Source organism: Strongylocentrotus purpuratus, unplaced genomic scaffold (assembly GCF_000002235.5).
Source record: "Strongylocentrotus purpuratus isolate Spur 01 unplaced genomic scaffold, Spur_5.0 spur5_contig_842, whole genome shotgun sequence".
In the NCBI taxonomy this organism is placed as follows: Eukaryota; Metazoa; Echinodermata; class Echinoidea; order Camarodonta; family Strongylocentrotidae; genus Strongylocentrotus; species Strongylocentrotus purpuratus.
In genome coordinates this window covers 1,290,050-1,310,000 of record NW_022145549.1, presented here as the reverse complement: position 1 = coordinate 1,310,000, position 19,951 = coordinate 1,290,050, and the positions used below count along the sequence as shown (strand labels likewise).

The 19,951-nt window shown below is 36.9% G+C and overlaps 2 protein-coding genes across 2 annotated transcripts in view; both read right to left on the bottom strand.

The window, feature by feature from the left end:
* Positions 1-1,375, bottom strand: part of LOC115918763 (PH domain-containing protein DDB_G0287875-like) — a 26,186-nt gene extending 24,811 nt beyond the window's left edge. The window contains exons 1-2 of the mRNA XM_030989695.1: positions 1,207-1,375; positions 413-529 (exon numbers count right to left, since the gene is read on the bottom strand). Coding sequence (XP_030845555.1) covers positions 413-529; positions 1,207-1,357 — 268 coding nt within the window. The 5' untranslated portion in view covers positions 1,358-1,375. The remainder of the gene's footprint in view (positions 1-412; positions 530-1,206) is intronic.
* LOC115925455 lies at positions 1,363-17,661 on the bottom strand. The gene is made up of 5 exons (XM_030989321.1): positions 17,493-17,661; positions 11,025-11,103; positions 4,160-4,259; positions 1,404-2,263; positions 1,363-1,372 (listed from the first exon to the last, which is right to left on the bottom strand). The coding sequence occupies exons 2-5, from the start codon at positions 11,060-11,062 to the stop codon at positions 1,363-1,365; spliced, it is 1,008 nt and encodes a 335-aa protein (XP_030845181.1). The 5' UTR covers positions 11,063-11,103; positions 17,493-17,661.
* Between the last annotated feature and the right edge of the window lie 2,290 nt (positions 17,662-19,951).

Below are 19,951 nucleotides of genomic sequence, written 5' to 3'. Positions count from 1 at the left end.
TGTAAAGTGCAATTCATTCCGTGGAATTTAAAATAGGTGTGAAAGGCTGTGATAATTAGAATGTAGGTGAAAGGCGTGGTACATAGCATGTGCTAACTTCAGGCATAGAAAAGTTAACAATTTGATATTGAATAACTAAATTTTTAATATTGTATATTCCCAAGGAGGAAGGGTAACTCATTCACCTGTTCTTAAACTTTGTCTGGTTAGTAGTTAGTGTAAAGAAATCAAAGCAAAAGAAAATTTAAATCAGCGAGTAACAAATTATAAAACGAAGACAATTTTAGCAGGTTCACAATCATTTTATGCATTTTCTGTTAAAAACCGATAAAGAATTATTGATAGTAAGTTCATTTGTCGGATTAGTCCAACTTAAGACGGTGTTATGCCAGAGTAATGCGTTTACACTAACCGGTCGGGAGAGTCCGCTTCGTTCTCGGTTTTCTTCTGACGCTCCCGGTCTTTTTGAGTGTCTTTACCCGCGGGTGAACCCGCGGTTTGAGCCGTTTCTTAATATCCGGGTTCGGACCTAATATAAGAAAATAGAACACAGACTGCTTGGGACGAAGTCGGAACAAAAGCGATCTTGTTCTAGTCTAGACCAAATTCGAGTCTAGACCAAATTCAAGTCTTCATATATTTTTTACAGATGATGTCCGACCCAATTGGAAATTAAAAGATAATACACGATTTTATACTATTCTCGACAAAATCTAGTATGTCCATAAATCTTGTCCGTAATGAATAACATGATTATAGTCATTGTGGTAATATTTCAAGATTCAAGTAAACATGAATGGCTATGGAAACGGATCTTATCAGTACAATATATTGCAAATAATTGATATAATTTTGTTAAACCTTTCATACGCCTGAAGTTATGGCACCTACGTTTATAACGAATGGATGTTTAGTACCTTTATTATCTGTTTTTAATAGAATAATGAAGACAAAAAAGAAAGATAAATCAACATCCGTATGTACGATGGTCGGATAGATGATTAGGAATGCACTGGAAATGAAATGGACGTGATACTATGAATATATGTAAATGAACACAAATTATATAGATCTTCGTCAGAGTGGACATGAATCACTATTCTAAATCAGAGACTGTAGCATTTTTTCACGTTCAATAATAGTTGTTAATACAATGTACATGATAGGATTTACGTGTTTGAAAAAAGCAAAGAGCGTTATACTTACAGATCATAGGCGTGGCTGCAAAGTCCTGCATTCTCTGCGAAGGTGTCTCGTAGTCCGAGGTCAAGCTACATGATTCAAGTGAAGACACTTCCGGTAGGTCATAGATGTGCCTCAGGGTCTTCCTGCGCGTTGTAAAGAACTTGGTATGCATCCGACTCAACAAGGACTTCTGCGTACCAGACTTTGCGGCTTTCGGCTTTGAAGTGTTGATACGAGATAGAAAAGATCGGCCTCCTTTAGAAGCCTTCGTTGTTTTCCTAAACCTTCCTTTATAGGTTGATGCTTTGTTTTCCTTGTTAAGAATCTCTACGCGTTCCCGCTCGAGTCTTTCCATCTCTTCCCGTTCAGCCTGAAGACATTTTCGCTCTTCTTCCTCCAAATGTTCACGTTCTCGTTGATCATCAAGGTTCATAATGGATTGAGTAACCAGGGAATGTACACTTGGTCTTCGACGAGCCTTCGGTTGTGCTACCAGACGCTCGATCTTACTACTTGCGGATATGTAGTGAACAGTACCGTTGTTCTTGCGGAATGCCTTGGCGGACTGCTTGGAACTGCGTCCGTGTGTCTTTGAGCCGTTGGTAACGTGCGGTTCAGGATATCCCTCAAAGTGGCCGTTCTTTGTTGTTGACCTGACTGTCGCAATGGATGGCATGACCGGCTGAGGAACCACCGAAGGCATCACACTGATGCCACGTGGGTAGGTCGAAACCGGAAGTGTCCTTGGGGATGACTGCTGTCTGTCATGGATATTGGCATGTCCATTGGCAAGAACAAGAGTATGCTTTCCAGTTGTGCCATGTCTGTTCAGGTCATTGGTGTGGTCATTGACCTTCTTGGTGCGATCACGCGTTGAGGACGTGATCACAGATGGCATGACCCCTAACCCCTGTGACCTTGATGGTACACGTGGTGGTTTGTCGGTCTCCTCACCGAGGCTATGATGAGGTTCACGGTGAGGTTCTTCGTAATCATCACTGGGTGATTCTGATATTGGAGGCATCACAGGTAAAGTGAATATCTGAGGTTCACTTCGCTGTGCACTTAACATCTTGACCTGATCAAATAACCAAAACATCAAACGGTTAAAGGGACTAATTACCTAAATTGTTTTACGTACAGTTATCTTTCAGGGCAAAATATGTTGATGAATGACCCCTTTTAGAGACTCAGTCTCTCTATATCTTCAGATGTTACTCTTTTATATCCAGTCACATATTGATAAAGGCTTTTGGGTCTTTGTAAATTCTATCAACCTACTATGTCAACAATATTACATGAAGGACAGTGTCTTTAATATAAGATACAGGTGGTTCTATCGAAGGTTCGTTGGTTAAAAATGCCATTGCATATTTTTCAAGATACGCCAATGGAAGCCGTTTTTTGTTTGTGGGGAGGGGGGGGGGGGTGCTTCTGTTTATGTTATTTCAGAAGTGTTTTATAGGCTAAGGGTTAAAATTCAACTATAGTTTTACATTTGGCTTAAAAATAAATTTCACTAGTAATTTTGAATACCCCATGAAGTGCATTTACAAAAAGGAAAATAAAACAAAACAAACACAAACAGTTGACATTAGTTCTTAGGAAACGACACTTCAATGTAAAATTATTCTTTCAAATAAATACTCTCTCGGACATAACAGACACTTTAATCACTCAAAACGATTACAGATGGAATGCATGATGCAATTTATCAATCACTGATAGAAGTTTATAGCAACGATATAATTATGTTAATGTCATAATCAAAAGGATTGTGTTTTCACACAAAGAGGGAGTTCAACTTGATACTATATTGGCTTTGATGGAGGCGGGGAAAAATCCGGTTAAAAATGAATGTCCGCTTCAACTATAACAAAGTTTTCTCTAATTCAAGTGAGAGAGATCGTGAAGGCATCGATGGTCTTTTTGTCATAGCGCCATCATGTGACAAAAGTAGTAGAGTTTGAATGGTATGGTGTGGTATGGTATGGTATGGTATGGTATGGTGTGGTATTAAATGTCCAAATCACAATATATCACACCTTATCACAAGACATTTAAAATAGAATGGTCGCAATGCATTTCTTTGAGATCTCAAACAGTATGAGTTATCACAATATTTGAAGGATTCCTCTAAATAAGAGGAGCCAAACTACGCAAAAACTTGTAGACCATCATAAATGTAAGTGCAAATAACGTCTGGACTGTAAAGTATTAAAAACAAAATACGACCTGCGATGTTTTGCATTTTTGTTGAAGACGGTCAAAGTAGGCCTATTTATTTCTCGCTCAATCAAATAAAATAGCAGCATAATACAAAAATCGAAAATGATTGAATTATATACCAATTACAGATTTGGTTCAGTTATACAATGCCGAAGGCGAGATAGGGACCTTATTACTTTACTTATATTCCTACACATTTATAATTATTGGTTGATGATTATTTTACCCGAATGTTAGGAAAACATTGACATGCTTGTAAGTAAGCAACCAATGAACCGAAGGCTTTAAATCTTTTCCGAGGGACTTGGTTATAAGGATTAATGCCTTACCAAAAGGGCAAGAGCGCATTTAAATGGTTTCGAACCCGAGACCTCTCGGTTACGAGACCACTGCACTACCACTGAGCCATGGCGCCTACTAATGAATATACCATTTCAATTTGGAATCGAGATGCATACAAATATATCATTGTTATAACTTCCGGAGCCAATGACCTACAAGCATTGCTTTCTCTTTAGGCTCCATCATATTTCTTTCTTTATTTAACTTAGTCTTATGTATTATTTTGTTTGTTTGTATCAATGCATACAAAAACGATTACATAAATGTTACATGCCAAATTTAATGATGTTTTATACAACATGTGAAATATGAAAATATACTGAAACTGAGAAAAATAAAATAAAATAAAACTGAAAATATGTTTAGCTGTTTTAATTTGAGCAATAATAGTTATACTAATTACCTCTTGTTCTAGCACGGATACTTTCCGTTCAGCGAGAAGAGCACGGTCAGTGGACCTCTGTAACATCTCATCATGAACCTTGAGAGGAATCATGTTCAGACTGTGAGAAGAAGAAGAAGAAGAAGAAGAAGAAGAAGAAGAAGAAGAAGAAGAAGAAGAAGAAGAAGAAGAGAGAGAGAGAGAGAGAGAGAGTTAAACATAAGTGAATATTTAATATGCGTATAATATTACAGAGGACAAAGTCATAAAAAGATTCATATAAAGTATTTTGATACGAAATAACATTTTGATAAAAACATAAACCGGAAAACCTGAAAAACGAGAGGACAATTTGTTCTTTATACTATGTAATGTTAACACTGAATTATTAACATCCTTTCAGAGTTTTGTAGTTGTTTAAGCATGTGAAAAATGGATCCGTCCCGATTTATGTTTCTTGAGAATATGACATATTGAAGCTGAAATATAAAAGTATTTAACAAAGACCCTAATTCAACCAAGTCCACTTTTCATTCTTGATTTACGAAAAACACCCAAAACATATAGCATTTACAAGGTGTACGAATGTATTTAGTAGTTAACCTCATAACAACATTTAATATTAAAAAAACAAATGTATTCTGTTCTTGATCTTCTTACATATTTTGTAATTCGGGCCAGAAATATTTTTGAAATAACGCCACGGGCCACTGAGTATTACACGGTTACATATATAGTCGTATACAAAATATGGAGCTGATGTAGCTTCCCATAAGTTTTCTCACTCTCACTGTTTCGCAAGCGAACGGAGCATACGGGCTCAAAACTTGACTCTTTAATTCTGTGAGAGTGCTATCTCTTCATCAAAATAATAGTAGATATGATATAAGAATTACAGGAAGAACATCTCACTGAGTGAGTGCTTAAATATCGATCGGTAATTTAATCATTCCGATGAGGTTGGGAGCGGGTCAGCCCAGTCGCTCTCCCCCTCCCCCCAAGGATCTAGGACAATGCAATAATATTTCTGGGCCCCGTCTTATTTAGAGTTGCGATTGATGCAAATCAATCGTACAATTCCTCCAATCAATCGCAAGTTTGCAGTCTCCTATCTCATGTGTGTACATAGTTGCGCTTGGTATCAATAGCAAATAAGTTACGATTAATCGTAACTCTTTATAAGACAGGGCTCTGGTGTTTTATACATGTCGCATACAAATGAAAGTCATGAAATCTTAGGGCAATCCAATCATTGTAATAAGTTGATTTGTATGAAAGCAGAAAAATAACTTAAGCAGAATAGCAAAAGTTTGAAATGAATCGGACCAAAAGTAAGGAAGTTATGAATGCTTGAAATATGAGATTATTTAAGTGTATTTGAATCTCAAATTAGTATTTCGGTCAGTGGATTGTGACGCAGGACTTGACTCTCCCATTTGCCGCGTACAAAAAATTTCATTAATTGTTTTCTTTTCTTGTAAGTTCCTTCTCCCTTCGGGCACTACTCAAAATATATAAATAGCATATTACAGGTATTCTAAAAAGAATATACCATCCTGAGCAATACATTTTAGAAAAAATAATTTGTTAGTCATTTTATAAGTTGGAACACATGGGAAAGTAGTCCGGCACTACAATGTACATCACATTGACATTACCGCTTTAGCCAATTTGAAGTGCCCATACGTTTAGTGATTACAACTTTACAAATTTGATAACTTTCTTATATTTAGTCAGATTTAATCGAAACTTTTATCAATTTGCTTCTCTGATGTGTCTGCTTTCTTTTAGAGTAGTTGTCTATTTGGGTTGGATTTCCCTTTTAGGGGTTGCCAAAAGAATATCTGGCTACCGTGAGAAAGAGCAACAACTGTTTATTTATAGTCACTATTTATATATTTGTTTTCAGTTGACCGGATTATTTAATTGAGCAACAACCTGAATGTAAACATATGTTCATCTGCTTCTACACGAATGTATTGAGAATATTTATTTATATACTTATTTACTTATTGATTAATTAGTTAATCTATTAAAAACAGATTATTGATAAGAAACCATTCGCGGTTAGAGGACCGAATGGCAGATGCTTTTAAAATCATAATAGATATAATCGATACATTGCATGTAAACAGATGAGATATATATGAACATAAAACAATCACGATAGCAGTAGCAACATATTCCAGCAATTACAAGGTACGTAAAAACGACAAGAATAACAATATCTAAAATGTTGTTGTTACCAACATTATAGGATTTAATGAGCTGTTTTATTAGTATCTCTGAGTCGTATTATCCATCCTATATCCGTTCACAATGTCTACACGTTTATTTATTTTTGTTTAATTCATTCATTTGTTATTCCCATCGGACATAGAAATTTCAATTCTTTACTAACATAAATATTGTACATTCATTTGTATAAATAATCAATTGCAGATAACCAAGATTGGGCATTGGTATTACCTTCGGTAATTAAATGCGCTATATAAGAGCTAACTATTATTATTATTATTTACCTACGTCAAGAAAAGGCAAATTAAAGATTGCCTTTAATACACTCGAAGTATAATAGTGACATCTGTGATAAATAGTATTAATGTAATCTTTGATATAAAATTATGCATTAGTAGCAAAATCATGTGATAGCAGTCCTGTTGTTAATTAGTAAAGTTAGTTTTAACATCATTTCATTGAGATCCAGCTTCAGATTCAAAACACAAACACATGATGTTCCTACCTCTATCAAATCAATACAATTTAGTAAAGTTTACATTTCAGAAATTTTGTTTCTAAGTTACTCTACGTTTTAACAATAATGTCGTCATCACCATCCAATCAACTTAAAGAATAATCTCAGATTTGTTTTAAGGTGCGTGTATGGTTATGATATTCAATAACCATGAATTACAGAACTGTGGACGTAACACCCTGGCATTATGATGTTTTAATACTTCGTGACACCATGGCATTATGATGTCACAATACTTGGCAATGGTGTCTTCCAGGAGGTGACAAGAATCGAATTCCAAGTACAAACGAGTGCATGGATTAAAACGCCCTTCTAAGAGAGCTGTTAAGCTTGAATTAGTCAGTTCAGAAATAAAAATAGTATCGCATCCTAATAATAATGATTTATTTTGCCCAGGAGAGCCTCATCAGCATCAATGTTTTTCTTCATGAGGGTCTTTACATTATAAGTGGGAGTGGGAGTGTCGTGGTCGAGTGGTTTAAGGCGCTTGACTGTAGATACGAAGGTCGAGGGTTCGAATCCCGACACGGCACTAATATCCTTTGGCAAGATATTTACCTGCACTTGCTACTCTCCACCCAGGTGTTAAATGGGTACCCGGTAGGATGCGAACGTTCATGTGGTTGAACGAGCAAGTGTGCGCCTGTAAAATGGCGACTGGCTGGAATGCTCCCCAGGGAGTGGAAAATGTGCACACATTGTGTGCGGGTAAGCCTGAATCCGATGACCGGGGTAATAATATATCTGTAAAGCGCTTAGGCACATCGTTGGATCGGTGTATTGAGCGCTATATAAAAAACCGGGTTATTATTATTATTATTATTTTAATGACACCAGCAATTGCCAGATACCTATTTACACTTGGTTGGAGAGGGGAATTGTACATTAATGTCTTGCCAATAGACGTTAGTGCTGGACTGGGATTCGAACCCTCAATCCTTGGATCGAGAGTCAAGTGAATGAACCCTTATACCACGACACTGCCACACATCAGTGCATTTTAAAGCACATGTTTTCTTTTACATAAAAGAAAACATGTGCTTTAACATTCAACATTAGATTGAAAAGATGGGGGAGTGGGGCAGATTAGCTCAACACCCCCCCCCCATACAAAAAAGGTGGAAAACATCAATTATTGGTGGGTATAAGCGACCTTTAAGTTTAACCACTAAAACAGTGACCCAACCGTAACATCATTCGACGAAATATTAACCAAAAAAATCACAATCTTCTTATGAATACGATCGCGAATATTTTAGAGAAATAAACCTTCTGCAATTTCAATATATAATAGCCCTGTCTATCACTTTATTCGATTTCATAACATTCTATGGCACAATTTAATTCGAACCTGATTTCTATAAATGGGTACCTGATATGCTTGAGCGCTAGTTACTTTGGCAGCTCTGCTACGACCAGGGTAATATGTGTAAAGCGCCATGAGCGTCAGAACCTGGCGGATACCGGCGCTATATAAATATAACCATATTATTTTATTTTTTAAACGGGTTCTAGAATGGCCCCTTTGAATTTTGAGTTGTTCTGCAATTTTCTCTAAAAGTCTTTGCGACAGTGAAATAAAGGCTCATTGAATTAATTTAAAATTCCTAGATTATTCTTTCTGGACTCTCACAGGAGTTATTACTTTCCCGCCCCATCTCCCCGATTGTTAGTAAGTGTACTGTATGACGACTTCAACGTTATTGCTCATTTCCTTTGTCATGTGTCATCAAAACACGGAAAGAAGAAGCAGATATTTCCCTAATATCGAGGGGTCAAGCCTGAAACATAACCGCAACGATTAAAGGAACCCTTGAGAGAGAGGGAGAGAGAGAGAGAGAGAGAGAGAGAGATGAAACATCAATCCAAAGCACGGAAGGATTTTGGGAGGGGAGGGGGTGACAAAATAGCCCATACATCTTTTAATCTGGCATTCCTTGAGTAAATAATTTTTGTTAAAGATTTGTCGGAATTGCATCCCCCTAAAGAATCCCTCAGAGCAGATAATGCAGGCCTTTTAGCTTCATGGATTAGGGGCCACGCCCCCTCCCGATTCGCCCCGAAAAATGCCAGATGTTGGGTTTTTCCTTCCTCACAAATCTCTTAATTCTTAGCACTTTTCGAGATCAGTGCGTCCCATACCCCCATCTCGTCACCCCCCCCCCCCTGGTTGACTACATCAATAATTAGGATGTGTACGTCTTCAAAATTCAACATTTTGTTATTGTTTATCGGATGCATAAAGGCATTGTTTAACAATGTTTCCAGTTTTACAAATCTGAGATGCATGGCTCTACGTGTTATTATTGTCTGTGACTCTGTATGTGATATGATGTAATATTGAAGCCCTAACCAAATTGCGCTTCAAAATGATCATGAAATGCCTCAAAAAGTAAAAATCTTTGAGCGACCGGTTTTTACCATACTCATTCTCCCCAATAGACTGTAGTGTTATAAAGACCGTTGGGAAAATGGTATTTGAAATTTCGAATTTCAATCATAAATATCTTGATAATCAGACAGGCGATCGGCTTGTAAAAGTCATGGGATTCCTGATTGACATGAAGGTTTATAATTATGATCACAGCATGAGCTAAATCCAGAATTGTTTTTTTAAATCTGAGGCAAAGATACCCAATTCCTTTAAAGGGATAGTTGAGTTCTGTTTTCAGACCGCAAATGCCTTCAAGGTGCATGGTTATTGCTCATATTCTTATCTATGACATTTCTAGTGCTCTTTTAGCACCTAAAATTGCTATGAAGGTAATGTTAGACCCCAAAATGTGTGAAATTTAGCCAATACGATCATAATTACCAATTCAGCTCCACTTAAAAAAAATACGGTGACCGTTATTAATCAATTAATTAAAAATAACAATACATGAACCGGCTGGTTGTGCGTAATATAACCAACACGAAATAGCCACCAAAAATGGCATCGGCATTGGCTGAAATACAACGTAAAAGGCGCTATTTCGTTTTTTCAACGGCTTTTTGAAATTATCAAATATTTGTGGTGGTACACAAGTATTAGAAATCGTTATATTTATGGATATTTCAGCCGTCTCTAAACCGATTTTGATCAAACAAAGATGATTTTGTCATTTAAATTGTATGTTCTTTCAAATGTGACACTCAGTTTTTCATTTTCTCACACAAAAATTATTTTGTGTAGCGCCCTCTGCAACAGAACTCAACTTTCCCTTTAAAGTGATGGACTTCTTAAACTTGCAATGAACCATTACTATGTATTAATAGGATTCACATTTTTGAAGATTTGTATTTCTAAAAACTTTCACTCAACCGTTCCTCTGTCACTATCGTCTTCCCCTTTTTATCAATTACTCTTTGAACCTTTTCATTTTACGAGCAATTTGTGTGACAAATTGACCACAAGTACAGATTTTTGGCAGTCATTCAAAAGAGCCCCCAAATGGAATCAGTTCTTAAAATGACCGTGTGTATGAGAGAGAGGGAGAGAGAGATGAGGTAAAATGAGTGTAAAGTTTGATAGTCTAAAGAATCAGACCATGATATGTCAATTATAGAGGTAAGTTTGGAAAGCAAGTTAGGAGGGAATTTTCCTTTGGTATTTAATGCATAACTTAATCACAGCATCTTCTAATATAATGTGATGAAAGATATCTAAGTTCTAATGTTGACGGAAAAGTTCTTCTTGCATTATAGCGATAATATAATGATAATTAGTAGACTGGAAAATTTAAGTCCATTTTCGTAATGTAATCAAATTTACTGCACAAAACTTTGTCAAGTGCCACGTTACAATTTATTTCATTCTCCTGTCAGAATGCAAATTGTATACATTCCGTGTTGTTAGGTAGGACGAGCCATATTGTTTGTCCTACCTAGCAACAATGAATGCATGCAATTGCATTATAACTATTGAAATACAATTATTCGTAATTGGTGAATGAAATAATTTGTGAACTTGGCACTTAACAAAGATTTGAGCATAACATTTGATAACATGACGAAAATGGTCTATTGGTTTTGACATTACTCATTCACGAGTGCGATGTATTGCTGATTTCGTTACACCGATAAACCCGTTCTATTTTTTGTTTAATGTGAGATGTTTCCTACTCTATAGTTGCTGTCAAAGTTTCTTACCTCTGTTTTTTCAACTCTGCGACCTTTTTCCTGAGCATAGATATTGTGTACTGTGCTGCAGTCAGGTCAGATTGCAACTCTGGAAGAAAAAAGAAGAAGGAAAAAACATTAAAAATTCCTTTATCATGAGTGAGATAAGTACACAAAACGCTTGACAAGTAAAACAGAAACAAAAGACATCCAAACAAAAACCAAGATTGTACTCGTATTATCAGGCGAGTAATCTAATGTGGCATGCTGAAGGTTTTCATTTTGTTTTAGTAATTGAATGTTAACTTCTATTCTTAACTTCTATTTTCTATGAGCAGAAATTTATGATACAAGCCAATGGAAAAGATGATGACTTTTAATACTTCGTTGAGAACAGGATTCTGAGAACGCATTCCCTTCTTTAGTTTAGTTTTCTTAATTATTTTCCTTTGCGGAAATAGGTTCAGGTGTGGAAAAAAAAGAAAGGAAACAAAAATGAAATCGAAAACTTCCCTTTTATGTTATTCAATTTATTAGTGGCGTATGTTCTAGGGGCACATGAGGACATAGTACGATAGAATGGCGAAAAGGGGAGGGGTAGTCGACAAGGGATAATATAAGGGCAACTTGAAATTATGGTAGTACGACCCCCTCCCACATCCTCCCCTTATGCGCTGGATTGCCTTGTTCTCTCATATTCACATTTACCTGGTGAGACCGGGGCAGTCCCCACCCTACACCAGGGCTCCCTTAAGCTATTTGATAATAGTGTAGCGTTAGTCGTTACAATGATCATTTTGGTGATACAAAAGTCAACTCGAAAAAAACAAACAAGGTATTTGTTGTCCAAGAGCTAAAATAAATGAATGAATACAATTAATGCTAGAACCAGTGTAATAATTGTGGAGCGCCATGAGTGTCAAGTCTAAGAACAAGAGCCCATTGTCATTATTAGTATCATTGTTATCAGTATTATTATAATCTTTATCACTATTATCACTATTATTATTCTTAAAAATTAGAAAAGGTCGCCGATTGGCGATTCCGGTACAAAACCCCTATGTCGCGACTTCAGCTAAAGGAAAAAGCGTGAAACTAAGTTTAAATCTTTTCTTAGAAAGACACAGCTACGTTATCGTACAAGTATGTTTTTTCCAAATAATTTAATTTAAAGAAATAAAAAAAATCCAAAGATGTCATTACCAAGTAATTGTGTTTTCATCTTGAAACTCCTTTTACGGGACGAATGTCTTCTCGACAGAGGCCGCATTTCGGTCAAGTTTTCGTAATATTGATACATAATTTCCGCCATACTGTTACGTTGAATAGACAGTCTAGATGTAATCTCCACCAGCACAAAACTCAGATGAACAGATCGGAAGCGACCAAGGTAGATTAGTTTCTATAACGTTCGAATTCCTTGCAGGCCATAAACGCCACTTTCACTAATTTTACGTCAGTATCTTTGCGATCAACAACATAAGTCATGACTAAGGCTGACATGAAGAATTGAGAAATAAAACTTAATCGAAAATGCAACCATTTTAAGCCAGAGAGTAATTTTTTTTCCTCAAGTTTTTTTCTTATTGACAACTAGTCAAACTATATTTAGCTGTACAATTTAAATACAATGACGATGTTTATTTTTAGAGCAATATTATTAACTTCTTTGAAACAATTTTGAGCTTTATTTCGATGAAAATGCTCAGTCCATCTAAAAAGAAGTCTTTCGTTTAAAAAATCCTTCGGTTTGGTGAAAAGGTAATCCAGACTAAATCCCAAACGGATAATCCAACAAGAGGGGATAAGTTAATCCACGTTCTGCATGCACGAGGTCCAAAGCCACAAATATAAAATCAGCTGCTATTCCTAAATCCTCATCACACTGCTGTTACGATCCAACAGAAATAGGAGTACGTTTGAGGGACCGCGAAGATGAATATTCCAACTTTCTCCTCAAGTTCACATTCTCAAACCATCTTGGCACTGTATGTTTCCGCACTGTATGTTTCCGTCCTGTATTCTTAAATGGATCAAACAACGCCTACCTCTATCCCAGTTTGTACTTTTGAGTCTATTGTTCCCAACATCCAGCTGCTATGTTGTTGTTAAAGCCAAACCGATAGCGTGAAAGACCTAATTTGTTTATTTGAAACGTTCCACAGTCTGTCGTTAAAACATCACTTCATTACTTTCTTCTCCGTAATCATCCTGGGAAATATCATACTCCTTCTTTTAAGATGAGTCAATCACTGCCCCATATATTGCGACCCTGCTGAGTTTGTCCAGGTCGAAATGAACAACCTGTTCATAATACATTAAACCCGACTGAGTGACAATATTCGACCTATCAGCTTTCAAAGCTAATATTAGCCGTATTATACGCTACTTTTCTTAAAGGTTGGGTAAGCCAATTGCAAAGTAAAAATTGCAAAAGTTAACAGTGAAACAAATTTAGCCCAAACTAAACGAGATACACGTTACTCTGCAAGTAAAACATTCAAAAAAATGCTGGAGTTTTCAAGCCTAAATGACTCAGAGACATTAAGCAGCATGATGCCTTTTTAATACCAATATTTTAGTTATTGCCATATTGAGCCAACTCATGATTATATCACAATAGAATTGCGTGAGAGAGAATTGTGTCAGGTGTTATATAGTTTACCAACTAATCCAAATTAATCGCGACTTGATGTCAACCGTAGTACTGTTCTGAGACAGGTTTCATTTCGTTTTCGACTGATTAGAGGACTTACATGTACAATCAATCTGGTTCAATCGCGACGCGTTGTGAGACAAGACCCACATGTATAGAAATACAGGTCGCGGATTAAAAAATAAAATCGACACATGAAAAATCGAGAGCTAGGTAGGTCAGTGGTTAACAACAACAACAACAAAACTTTGAATGTGCAATTATTATATTTCATGTTGATAAATTCAAATTTGATAGACGATAGTTTGATTTTTGTGTATCAAATTGGATACATTATAGGCCTACTGATAACGCACAATCCCTTTAAGACATTAATAGTCCTTTTAGTGTGTTTAGTGTAGAATCAGAAAACATGGATTCACTGCAACATAAGTAGATGTTATAATATTATGGGAGTGTCGTGGTCGAGTGGTTTAAGGCGCTTGACTGGAGATGTGAAGGTCGAGGGTTCGAATCCCGACACGGCACTAATATCCTTTGGCAAGATTTTTACCCGCACTTGCTACTCTCCACCCATGTGTTAAATGGGTACCCGGTAGGATGCGACCGTCATTGTTGGTCAAACAGTTTTTGAGCGTCAAGTAACGCCTGGCTGGAATGCTCCCCAGGGAGTGGAGATTGTGCACACAGTGTGTGCGGGCAAGCACTGAATCCAATGACCGGGGTAATAGTATATTTGTAAAGCGCTTAGAGACATTTGTAATAAGCGCTATATAAAAATTAAATATTATTAATATTACGTAACATCAACTACCAAACACAAGTCAACATCGTGCTGTTCGTGCAAGATTGTCCTTCGGCGATGGTTTGAATTCGGACTTTTGGGGCGACTACCCTCTGGCCTAGCAATTTCTGGCACAGTTTGAGCTAAAGAAGTAAACTTTTTGTCCGAAAGTAACACAATTGACTTAAATTCGTCATCACTTAATCATTGCTATTATTAACCTAGCAAGTGTTAGTAAGTGTGTGGTTTAACGCCCCCGTTATGTTTAAAAGTGGGTCAGCGTAATATGTATTCCTCGCACTTTCAAATTCGTGACTGGGAAAGTTAGGGATTGAGGAACTTCAAGATTGAGGAACTTCTGAACTGCAAGGAAACTTTGGGACTGGAAAACATCCGCTGAACCATTCTTTTCTCCATGTAGAGTTTGATACTTACTAATCATGAAAATAAGTCTCATTTTCGTTTCTGTAAAGTAATAGTCGCTCTTAAATTTGCGCTCTTAAAAATTCGTGAAAATGCTAATAATTGTAGATTACGTTGTACGGCTGGCATGCATGAGGGCGTTGTGCCGATCTGCCAAACGCTAGCGTGCAGTAGTGAAATATAGGGGGGGGGGGGGGGTCGCCTTCACCCCTATAAGAGTGAGAGGGTGGACGGGGAAATGGCAAGTAAATACCCCCAAAAGAGGGCTTTGAGAGACTTGCGGACGTTTGTGGGTGAACTCAGGAACATGCTCGAAACATAGTTTCACGACAGATGCCGTTGGCGTTAACGATGAAATATGAAAACTTAGATATAAACGGATGGAAGAAGGGGGGGGGGGGTCGTATGGAGGTAAATGGAAGAAACTTGCATTTGAACCTTAGGTGAATGTTGAGATACAATGCACTTCTATTGCCACCTATTTCGATCTCTCCAATTGACTTTAAAAACTTGCCAATTATTATTGAGCTATTGAAAGGAGATTCGGAAAGTGAATTGCAGATTATAGAAATATATGTTTCAGTCTAATGTCATCTTCTCTTCTATATAGAGATACATGTAAGTGTATGTTGCTAATATCAATGTAGTAATACAAAACTACACAATTTATCCTTATTATGGCATCAGTATCTACAAGATGATAATCAAAGTGAAATATGGAGAACATTATACAAAGAAAACAGTTTAACACGCTAATTCTTTCACACTTCCTTAATCCCTATACCCCCTCTGGTTCTCGCTCTTACCCCCTCTTTACTTTCACACCCTCTCTTCAAACTTAATTAAATCAGCCGGCCCTAACGAGTAACTTCCTTATTGCTCCAGCTTTTATCCGTTATAAATGATAACGTCTAAACGCACACATCATGTTCCCCTCATTAATGAGACGACCATCTGCCGTAGCTCATTACACATGATAAAGCCAACATTGACAACCACGTGCGAAAGAGCTTTCTAATATACGGATGATACATGTAGAATCGTGTCGTTTTTTTTCTTCTCTCTTCTTCTTTTTTGTCATTTTTCATAGTAACATTAATAACTTTTGTCTCAGGAAAAGGGTTGGCAAAATTAGTACAATAGGTGTCGTAGACGAGTGGTTTAATTACGTGATTCATAATGCACAGGCCATGGGTTCGAGCCCTGGTACGTCACTTACAAAGAATACTCCTCTGATCCCTGTAGAATTTCGAAGATTAGTTTAATTGGATTGGTATATACTCGCCCGTGGAATGCTCCTAGGGAGTGGAGAATGTACACTGTAATGTGTGGAGTGGTAACTGAATCCAGTTACCTACAGACTACATGCTTTATGCATATTGATCGTTATACATGAGTTTGAGTTTGAAGTATATTATCCAAACAAAAGTACATCAATGCAACAATCAAATGTGAATGGTTAACATTGAAAGGATAAATGGTACCAGAAAATAGCATTTAATGTTAATCGTGTCTGGTACATGTTTAGTTAGTTAATTAATCAGTTTTTATACTGTTGCGATTAAACTGCTTGCTTTGTTTTGTATCGATTGCAGAACTGTTTATTGAATGAAATATACATGTATGTGACGATGTCTCAAGCCTTAGGCTTATATTGCCCACCACTGTGTGTTTCTTCAGTATTACAAGCGTGATTACTGAACATGTATTATGGTCGTAGTATAAGTCTACTGCTATTGTTTGAGTATAATCATCTTGATAATACTATTTAATGTGATGAACTATGCAGAAATTAAATAAAAGTAAATAAAAGAAGGAATAAAACAAAGTTTGTTATAAATATCTGGAGGAGACTATTTTCTATTCCCACTCCAACTAGTAATAAAGACACCCTGGGCATCGATTGGAGGAGACAGTGTTTATAAACAGACCAGAAAAATGACAGTTTAATAACCGGTCTATTAACGGTAATCACTTGAGTTCCTAACGAAGTTAGAGTGTTATGTAACTAAAACGTGATTTTCGCTAGAATCTATAGAATAAAACCTTTACTTGACAGATAGATTAATTTCCACAACCACATGCAAATTAGCGTATTAATGCTGATAAATTAATTGTGAAGAGAGACAGATAGGGCACGGTTTGGAAACGTATTAATTATCTTACACCATCCTACTTAAAGATAAAGTCGAGTTCTGTTCATGCGAATGCATTGTGAAAGAAACCTTGTGGAATCGATCAGAAAAGGTTGATCATTTAGCATATTATGGGGTGTGAACTGCAAGGTTCTGGAATCACAGAAAGATGTTTATGGGGCTACACGGGTATGTGGTATAAAAATCCGTTCCGATTTTTATGATTTCACATGCCATATCTAGAATATTAAAGCATTTGAAGAGCCATGCTTTTTAGTGAACATTTTGTATCTGATGTTCTTCCACACTTTCATAATACAATGATAACGATCACAAATTATTTGTTCACCTCTTCCCAGAACTCAACCTTCTCTTTAAATATAATTATGCAAACCTCGTTTTTTAAATCCCCAGTACCCATTGTGACCATGGTGACATTCAATAAAACAAAAACATAGAATCATCTGAAAATCTGGTAATGGAGAAAGTAAGCTTCTTACTTATTTCTTGGGACACTAAATTAGCTGAAAAACTTGCTTCTTCTTCCTCTTCGTCTGTCAGAAGCTTCGAATCAGACGTAGAATTCCAGTCCCGGTTACATCTTGTGCTTGACTTAGCGAGGGGTTGTATCTGAGCTACGCAGTATAAGCAGGCTCCGTCGGTACGATCATAAACTATATCAGAGAGAGAGAGAGAGAGAGAGAGAGAGAGAGAGAGATGGGGAGAAATGGAGAAAGGACATGAAACAAGTGAGACAGAAAAAAACACGAAACACAAACACGTTTTCATTTGCTCATTTCTCATTAATTATACACTTTTTTATTAAAAAATTGGCCGATATGTCTATTTGCACTCTTTAAATTTCAAAATAAAGTTGTTTTATCTTATTGAAATTCAATTTGTGGAAAGGGAGAGGGAAAAGGAAGACGCTTTATATATTACGACTACCACCCACTCACTCCCTAACATTGTATCCACTTTGTAAAACCAGTTACCCACATTAGCTTGTAGGATACAAATTTCAGTTCTGAATAGCATTTTGGGAGACATCCTTTTTTGTTATTTTTATTCATAGACAAACTCTACCTGCGCACAAGTGATGAATGCATGGGCATTTGTAATCGTTTTGTTTTTTATGAAACAGTATAATAATAATATTGTTATGGGTTTATATCGCTTAATACGTCGCCGATGTACATGTTATTATTAAAGCGCTTTACAGATATTATTGTTAACACCGATTATCGGATTCACGCTTGCCCGCACGTACACAGTGTATACACATTCTCCGCTCCCTGGGAGCATTCTAGCAAGGCGCCATTAAAATGACGAAGCTCACAATGCTGAGCTTTCTACAATGAATTTCGCATCCTACCTGGTACCCATTTAACACCTCGGTTGACAGTGGCAAAATGTGGATCAATGTTTTGTTGCCAAAGGATGTCAGTGCCGGTCTGTGATTGGAACCCCCAACCATTAGATTGGGAGTCAAGTGAATGAACCACTATTCCACGATACCTCCACCTTCTTTTTGATATTAAAGTGTCATCCTCGGTCGTTTCTTCAGTTCATTTTTCAACATGAATAAAAAGTACAAAAGTAATTTCCGACTAGTAAGGGTTCATATTTTCAATTTCAATTTATTTTCCATCTTTAACAAAAAAAGAACAAATAGGTATTGACACATTGTATTAAAATAATAAAATAAACATAAACATGGAGGATACCCTCAATAAGCAGGCTGCTTGTAAGCAGGGCCCCGGTATACAATATCAAATTTACAATTTTTTTAGAGAAATGTCTAAACATTTGAGAGAATTATAAAACAGCAAAATTATATAAGGAGAGTAAACCTCAATCGGCCAAGGAAAAACCAATTAACCAATTCCATGAAAAATGCTATTGTCTACGGGGCCATATGAAGCAGTGTTACGTAATGTATCTGTTCCGAGGTCCCATTCTTGATTTGTTTAAAGAGTTTTATGAAATGAATATTAAGAAGACACGTCACGGTCAACATTGGACAACACAAGCAAGGGGCAGACCCATGATTATCAGAAGGGGCGGGGGGGGGGGGGATTAATATGATACATATCTTGTCTTGCGGTTTGCCATGTGGCGCCTGAATAATTGATGTTGAAACATGCATATACCTAAACCCCGTCTTAACTGGAAAATAAAAGGGACTTTTAGATTTGCGTGGACTGATACGTATGACGTCCATTCAAGGCAGTGCATTAAAAGGACGTCGACCGTAGCAATCCACATTGTCTTCGTGCGAATCTAAAAGTCCCTACTGTCGCGGTGTCGTCCGGACGTTGTCCGGATGACAATAGGGACTTTTAGATTCGCACGAAGACAATGGGGATTGCTACGATCGACGTCCTTTTAATGCACTGCCTTGAATGGACGTCACACGTATCAGTCCACGCAAATCTAAAAGTCCCTATTTACCCCTTCCAGTTAAGACGCGTCAATCGGGGTAACGTCCGGACAATATCTAAGCGACATCGAGGTAAATCTCACCCTTGCCAGACTAGGGTGAGATTTACCTCGATGTCACGTCGATTGACGCGTCTTCAAGTAACTGGAAGGGGGTAAATGTCATCCGGACAACGTCTGGACGACACCGCGACTTTATTTTCCAGTTAAGACGGGGTTTTACTTATCGTCCTAAACGTGCAAGGGCAACAATTCCGTCATTGATTAAGGCCTGTATTCTGTTAAAATAAAAACTCGATCAAAACAATTTGACGTCTACAGTAGTAAGCTGGTCAATGATATTTTAACAAACATAACTCGATTTTAATAAGTCATTAACAAACAAATGTTTTGCTGCTTGTTCCCACCCAAGAACGCCCCTGTATCCGTTTAACACTTTTAGGACAGAATTTATTTCTAGGGCTATTAAAATTAATCGCACATTGCTCTTCAAATTGGCAGCAATAATATTATCTTT

Excerpts from the sequence above, each read along its gene's own strand:
- LOC115925455 (XM_030989321.1), bottom strand. The coding sequence starts at position 11,062 with ATGCTCAGGAAAAAGGTCGCAGAGTTGAAAAAACAGAG. Across the intron at positions 4,260-11,024 it reads GCAGAGTTGAAAAAACAGAG|TCTGAACATGATTCCTCTCA; the intron begins GTAAGAAACTTT and ends TTCTTCTCACAG. Across the intron at positions 2,264-4,159 it reads TATCCGTGCTAGAACAAGAG|GTCAAGATGTTAAGTGCACA; the intron begins GTAATTAGTATA and ends TTATTTGATCAG.